Genomic DNA, 8,033 nt, shown 5'->3' with positions numbered 1-8,033 from the left:
AGGACCAGCATAAACCAGCAAAGGACCAGCATAAACCAGCATCCCAGCTTCAAAACATACCTAACCAGCATATGCTAGTTGAAAACGATATATGTACATTGCATAAACTCTGCCACAGATCTGTCTTATACTCGTGAAACTTTTCCTTCATGACATTTGTTGTCATGACATCCAGTGAGTGTTTGACGTTTGACATAATCGGGCGACATTTCACGCTAATATGAGTAATTTTTTATTTATTTATTTATTTTTATCATCACTTATAGCAGTGTCCAGTGTTTCCCATACATTGAATTATTTGTGGCGTCCCGTCACAAAATCAAAACTTACCGCCACAAATAGATTTTCCAAAAGGATTCTACTTCGTTGAATAAAATGAGCACTGCACGTTTCAAAATTAAAATGCATCGCGGGTGTTTTTATTTGAATGTATCATTGAAAAGAACTGACCGTCTTCAGAAAAGCTTTGATGCCATTTTCATGTCGTCTTTCCCAGCGTTTGTGACCGCAGCAGCGTTTATTAGATTACAGCCGTTACCGGGGAAAGCACTATATCTCCGCTCCAACAGCGTTCTCCTCCTGGCAGAGAATGAATTTGCATTTGCAAGTCTGTGGGAAACACTGGTGTCTATCAACAAACATAAACAAAAAGCATGCTTCAGAACTGTTTTGTGAAGGTGCTTTGAGCCATGTATTATTACTATGAATTAGGCTACTATTACTACTATTACCATCTTGTGCCCTGCAATAATCATTTAGTCAAACTCGCTTTTATGAGATAAAGGGGGAAAAAAATCGGCATCATATATCGGCCATCGGCTGCCCTGATTTCTAAATATTGCATAGGCCAGAGAAAACCCCTTATCGGTCGACCTCTATTGCTGACACTTAAATTAATTGTTGCGCCACTTTTGCACTTGTTATTAATGTATTTTGAATGCAAAGGGCTCTTTTTTTCTTCTTCTTTTTTTTCCAAAAATTTATGTTTATTTGTTATGCATGTTATGTATGTTTATTAAAAATAAGTTTTGTAATAATCAATTGTTCCGGTCCGGACCTTTGACACTGATGAAAATTCAGATTTGGACCTTTGAATGTAGACTTTGAGAACCCCTGCTTTAGACACTAAGACCTTGACGCATCAATTACATCCCTAGGGATTTGGTTGATTGCTGGAAGCTTGCTTAGATTGTTTTTTGCCTAAAAAAATTATTGTACAAGTATTCAATTAGTGACTTCACTGATTCCTGATTGCTGTTTGGTAAGATCATTAATGTCCATCCCTTTCTTCCTCTCTCCCCCTCAGTGTCCATCTATCTGTCTCTGTTTAGCCAATGGAGTCATCGTCACTGGGGAATTCAATCAATGAGCTGCAAACCACATGCTCATGTGAATCGCCTGTGAGACTAGGAGAAAAATAAAGTAATTGTGCATTATTAAACCAGATAGACACCATTGTGGGTTGGGAGGTTGTTTTAGAATTGCGTATAGGCCTATACTATTGTTATTATTTTATTATTAGTAGTAGACAATCAATAAACAATTAACCCTGCACATTTATAAAATGATTGACAGGACTATTACTAGAGTAAAATGATGATAATTTTTAGTAATGTTGATAATATTGATGTGTGGTTTTAAAAGCTTGTAATTTATGGAACCAGTGTTGAATCTTTTTCTACTCATTAGTGCTATTTTGCAAGGTTTGACCTTCTCCATAGCACTTTAAAATAGAATATTCTGTGTAGAATTCAAATGGGTCAGATACATTTAGATATATTTAGTCCCAGTTCGCTTAGCATCCACAGTCATTTTTAAAACCAAGCATAAAGATACAAAACAAAAGGCATAAGGATACATTGACAACCAAATTGGACAGCTTTTATAATGCCTTTTTTGCAGACTTACCCAACTTCCAAAACAAAGCTGTGTTCTGTGCTAAATGCACTTGTATATATGTACATATTGTGTATTTTTTACTAGCTTATAACTCACAAAGAACTTATAAGATGTGTTAAGGTGTAGGGTTGTAACGGTATGAGATTTTCACGGTATGATAATCGTCTCAGAAAATATCACGGTTTCACGGTATATATTAAACAATGACCCTTAAAAGAATAAGAACAAGTTTTTTGAGTGTACAAATCCTTTATTAGAACAAACATTAAACCATTTTAATGAAAGTATTGAAGTCTCCCTTCTGAAAAAAGTTATTATAAATAAATCAATTAAAAAACAATTAGAAATAAAGCAATACATCTGCCATTTAAAAAAAAAAAAGAAAGAACATTTCAAAAATAAAAATTAAATTAGAAGGGAAAAAGCAGCAAGGTTTTTTGAAAAAATGTAGTTAGACAAAAATTAACCAAACTGTCCTTCCTTTTAAACAGCATAAATGGGAGAGCAAAAATTGCAAAACCATGTTTGTTATTGTTTTTCAGCAGCATGTATTTCTTTGTTTCTTTTTAGTCCAGGTTGTGATGAAGAAATATAAGCATGTTGAGATTTTCAGGACTCAATCTTGACCGCTGAGGTGAGAGAATGTGCCCACTTGTACTGAACATCCTCTCCAAAGGCACACTTGTGGCAGGGATGCAGAGATACTTCCTGGCCACATTTGCCAGGAGAGGCATTTCTTCAACAGGCATTTTCCACCAAGCCAGAGGGTCAGCATCAGTGGCGATGGTAGCAAGAGACTTGTACATTCTCATTTCAGACAGCACCCTATCACAGACATTATCATTTTCTGAGGCTGCCTAGTTCTGCCTAGATGAATTAATTCGCTTTAGCAAACCAGACAGACCTTTTTGCTTCCTTTTAGTGGTGGCGGGACTACTGCTTCCCTCTCCTGCCTCATTTTCTCCTCTTTCTGCTTGAGGATGTTCTCTATATAAAGGAACTGCTTCTGCAAGATTCACGGCTTCTTCCACACATGCCTCAACTGTGTCATCCAGGTTTTTACAGAAGCTTCCCTTAAATCGGGCATCCCTGAAGCTGGAGACCTGTAGCACTCGTTCCACTCGCTCTGTGTATCTCACTTCTAGCAAGTCTTCTCTCATTACTTGCTTCATCTGTCTGATGAGTTGGTTGTCTTCAGCTTGCTCAGTGAGGATTTCACTGCCTGTGTGCTCCAGTACTGGTGTGAGTGAAGACAGTGTGACCCGTTTCTTCGAGGCCAGGGCATAAGTAAGGTCACTGAGCGGTTGAAGGACCTGCTTGACATTCTCAAGTATGGCAATGTCACTGTCTTTTGGCATGAAATGCCATGTACTCCTGTCACTAGCCAAGACTGCACAGACAGCCTGTTGCTGCTCCAGAAACCTGGAGATCATCTCAAAAGTTGATCCCCATCTTATCACATCATGGATGAGGGCATGCTCAGGGAGTTCCAGGTCTGCCTGTTTTTTTTATTTTTTTTTATTCTCTTTTCCTTTTCCAACTCCGAGAAAATCCTTGAATCAACATGATCTGGATCTTCAAGGCTTTGTGGTCAGATTTAAATTGTGGCCAAAACAAGTGAGCCAAACACAAGGGAAGTCTGAAAAGGCCATCGTCATATTTGTTGCATTGTCTGTGGTAATTCCACACAGACTTTCCTTTAAAAGCTTCCAATCCTGGAGCATGTTTTCAAACATTTCTGAGATGTTTCTGAGGTGTGGTCTTCAGGAAAAAAAAATTAGACTCCAAACAATGGCACTTAAAGGGATAGTTCACCCAAAAATGAAAATTCAATGAAAAAATCACCGTCACCCAGGTGCCATTTTGGAGAGTATCCACTGAACGCAAACAGCTTATGCTGTTCTGTGTCAGCTGCGCCACGCCGGATCTGTTTCCTACGTTGTTGTGATTTGATCTTAACGAAAACAGCGTATCCGTATGACACAGCTGACACAGAACAACGTAGGCGGTTTACGTCCAGCTGATACTCTCCAAAATGCCGCTACAGGGTGAAGCAGAGGAGACGAATTGTTGAATAAAGTCGTTATTTTTTTTCTTTTGTGCACAAAAATTATTCTCATAGCTTCGTAAAATTACAGTTGAACACCTGATGTCACATGGATTATTTTACAGATCTCCTTGCTACGTTTCTGGACTTGGGAACATTTCAGTTGTGTTGCTGTCTATGCAGGGTCAGACAGCTCTCAGATTCCATCAAAAATATCTTAATTTGTGTTCCAAAGATGAACGAAGGTCTTACGGGGTTGAAACGACATGAGTGACAGAATTTTCATTTTTGGGTGAACTAACCAGTTAGTGAAATCAGTAGTTAAGTTGTATTTACAACACTGTTCCAGAACAGTTCAACCCAAATATTCAGATGTGTGGAGCGCATTTTATGGAGGACTGTTTCCTGATCCTGGGAGAGTAGACTACAATGCCGGCTGTTCTGACTCACAGTCTGTAAGGACGTTTTCATAATTAAAAAATTTGCCACTGATGATTCAAACACGAGTTTTGAGCAGTGTAGAGTAGCGCTTGTTTTTTGTCATTTCTCCGATCACAAATGCAGACATGGTTTTGTTTACGTGGCGCAATGCAACGCAATGCGTAAAAAGACAGTATAAGTCATTATAATCCGTAATTATGTCCCCACTGGATGCAACAAATGCCCCGTTTATAATGGGTTTTATTGGTTTTGTCTCATCGCTCCGGGACACGGCATCACAGTATGGTAAGGGGCGTAACATTTCCGTCACACGCTTGAGGTATTCAGCCAATCACAACGCACTGGATAGCTGGCCTATCAGAGCGCACACCTCGCTTTGTAAAAATCGACGTGTTTCAGAAAGGTGGGGCATAGAGGAGAAACAATAATTTACAGTATGTGGAAAATAATGTGTTTTTTTAACCTTAAACCGCATAAACACATCTCATTACACAAAGTAATGTTCTTTTTAGCAACATCATATGACCCCTTTAAAACTCATGGTGTATACTACAATATGAATGGATTCAGGAGCAGTTTCTTCATTAGGGCGATAGGGCGACGCACTACCAGAGTGTGAAAGGGAGGGATTTTTTTCTATCACATTCAACCACAGTGTTACGCTAGCTTTCACTGTGCTAGACTGTTTGTTCTGTCTCTGGATATATAGTTCAATTAGTGTCAAGTCACGTTCTGTGCAGTACCACCCCTTTTTGGGCGATTTCACTCTGGCTAAGATTCACCCCGAGTGTTCTCATAGACTTCCATACACATTTTTATTTTTTTTTTCGAACTACAGGGACTGCAATGCAGTCTCCGGGCGGGCTAGCACTAACGTGCTTTCGTCATCATACATAACCTTAAAGGGATAGTTCACCCAAAAATGAAATTTTTAGTAGGAAAAAAAATACTATGGAAGTCAATGGCAACCACCAACTATTTAATTACCAGCAATCTTCAAAATATCTTCTTTTATGTTCAACATAAGAAAGCAACTCATACAGGTTTGGAACGACATGAGGGTGAGTAAATGATAACATAATTTTCATTTTTGGGTGAACTATCCCTTTAACTTGTGCAGTGATTGTGGGAACAAACATACCTCTTTTAATAAGATATGTGAAGTCAGGGCTAGTCTGTATGGGCTAAATAAAGCAAACCAGTATCCAACCAGTAATGTTTTGATGGATGACGATTGTAATGGAGGTAAAGACGGTTACAATGACATAAGAAGCCGTACATTATTAGACACGCATGAGTCTGTTATTATTAGTGTGCAAATAAACAAATAGTGTGTGTGCGCTCTCTAATAGCTCTTTGCACAAGCACATTTCAGCATGGTTGCATGTCTGGCAGGTGATTTATAATGGACACTCGCTGAAGAAGCGTGTTCTTATAGGAGTTTGCAATGGTCAGTGGAGTTTATGTACATATGGGCATCAACACTCTCTGAATTGTTCACTGGTCATGTTGAGCTGCTTTCACCAAATTCTACAAAATCAGAATGTTTTTATTTGCTTTTTTAATTTGTGTTTTGCTCTGTTTATTAATTCTGAATGGATCCGTATGTATTTATATACAGTCAGGTTAAGGCGATTAGTATAGTGGTCTGTTGGTATCTATATGGTATATCTATCTATCTTATATGGTTTGGTATTGCAGCTTGACTTGTAGTTATAGAAAATTATCTTAATTTTTTCCTCACAGTTTTTGCTGTTGTGCTGTGTATATATAAATTGTGAATTATGAAAATACATTTTTTTTTTTTTATTTAACTTAAAAAAAAGGAGAAAATATATAGTTTTGTGAGAAACATACTCAAACTTAATCTTGAACTTGCTAAAACAATTGTCTTTATTTAAAATGTTTCAAGTCTTAATAGTTTTCCTTTTGTTATACTATAATAAATCATACTGGGATGTATGCTAAAATTTAAATGGCTAAAAAAAAATTCCACCAGCCACCACTGAATGGGCTTAATGATTGTGACTCATGATTGTGAATCATGACTACTAATGATTGTGTCTGCTGGGATAAGAGAAAGTATTTTATATATCTTAAAAAAAAAATCTTAAAATCCACACTTTGTCATTTCAAATATCTATAGAGTGAATGTAAATCAGCCATAATCAGCTGGTGGATTCATACTTGTTTCTTGTTGTTTTACTTTGAGCTGTAGAGAAAGCAGGTGTTTAGTTGTTCTTTTGGCCCTGTAATGTATAGAGCTGCCAACTCAACAGACCGTGTCACTCCTTATTTCCTCCCCACTCCCTTCTCTGGAGCGGCAATGCTGAATCTTTGCCAAAACAGGCATCCGACAAGAACCTGAGAGAAGCGACCTGCAGAAAAGTCACAAATTTCATGTCAATAGAGTGAAAAATGTAACAAATTTAGCCTGCTTATCTGTTTCATGGAGACAGCTTGCTATGGTTGTTTTGGCTCCGTTTATTTTTTTTCACCTAGTGGCTTTCTTGTTGTTTTCCAAAATATATTTTAATTAACTCCAACACTGGAGATAATAATGTTAGATCACTTAAAAGAATGAGATCTGAGAAATTTATGTAGAGAAGTTTTGAATTGATAGTGTTATACATGAAGTACAGATGGATGAAAAATCTTGTGGCTTTGTTACCTTGTGGGTGGAATTTATGGCTTGGTCCACTTGTACCTTTAGAGCAGGGGTCGGCAAGTAAGTTTGACATCGGGCCAAAATTTTTTTTCGCCACTAGATAGTGGACCAGAACATAGTCAAAGGATCATTTAAGAAATTAATTGATGAAAAATGCAACTAGAATTGCCTGTGACAGACTGTGCTCTGCGTCTAAAGTATTTCAGTTTGTTTGAAATATCACAGTTCTGTTCATAAGGTATATTAAAAAATAAAATAAATAAAATAACAGGAGAGTTTCAAAGTGGCTTATTGGAACACTAGTGTGCAAACTTTTTTCCTACCACATGACAAGCTAATAACATGGTTGTCAGCATTAAAAGGTATAATTTATGCTTTTTGCAGTGCAAATTTTGTTTGTGATGAAAATAACAGTACGTTTTCGTCAGTTATTTTACCTACGGATCGATGCATTTCTTACAGATTTCTGCTCATTCGAAATTGGATACAGATGAAGTAGCACTGTAAGATCACATTTGTTTGAATGCATTATTTAGAGAGTGATTGCGTGTGTATAGGTGTTGTAGTAGCACTTGTTTAAAGCATGCTTTCAGCTGAAAATATTCAGTATAGAAGGAACAAACAAATTCCGAATAACTTCCCGCTCATGTCCATTGACATGATTGTCATAGCCTTCACATTCTTTCTGATGTGAGTGATCCTTCTCTATCAAGCTAGCTAAATGTTTAACATGTGAATTCTTGCTAAATATGCAGTTAGGCCCAATCAGGGCCAGATATTATTGCTGGCGGGCCAGTTTTGGCGACCACTGTTGCCGCCTGTTGCCGACCACTGCTTTTTTTTTGTTTCGGCGCTCCGGCCGGGACACGGCATCAACAGTATGGTGAGGGGCGTAACATTTTCGTTACACGCTTGAGGTATTCAGCCAATCACAACGCACTGGATAGCTGGCCAATCACAGCACACCTCGCTTTTCAG

The 8,033-nt window shown here is 37.8% G+C and overlaps 1 protein-coding gene across 1 annotated transcript in view; it reads left to right on the top strand.

The window, feature by feature from the left end:
• The window catches only part of LOC107700851 (regulatory-associated protein of mTOR-like), a 102,331-nt gene that overhangs the window by 33,487 nt on the left and 60,811 nt on the right, over positions 1–8,033 (top strand). Inside the window, exon 3 of the mRNA XM_016502678.1 lies at positions 1,332–1,400. Within this exon, the coding sequence (XP_016358164.1) occupies positions 1,332–1,400 (69 nt within the window). The remainder of the gene's footprint in view (positions 1–1,331; positions 1,401–8,033) is intronic.

Source organism: Sinocyclocheilus anshuiensis, unplaced genomic scaffold (genome assembly GCF_001515605.1).
Source record: "Sinocyclocheilus anshuiensis isolate Anshui unplaced genomic scaffold, SAMN03320099.WGS_v1.1 scaffold1605, whole genome shotgun sequence".
In the NCBI taxonomy this organism is placed as follows: domain Eukaryota; kingdom Metazoa; phylum Chordata; class Actinopteri; order Cypriniformes; family Cyprinidae; genus Sinocyclocheilus; species Sinocyclocheilus anshuiensis.
This window is presented reverse-complemented; position numbering and strand designations above follow the sequence as displayed.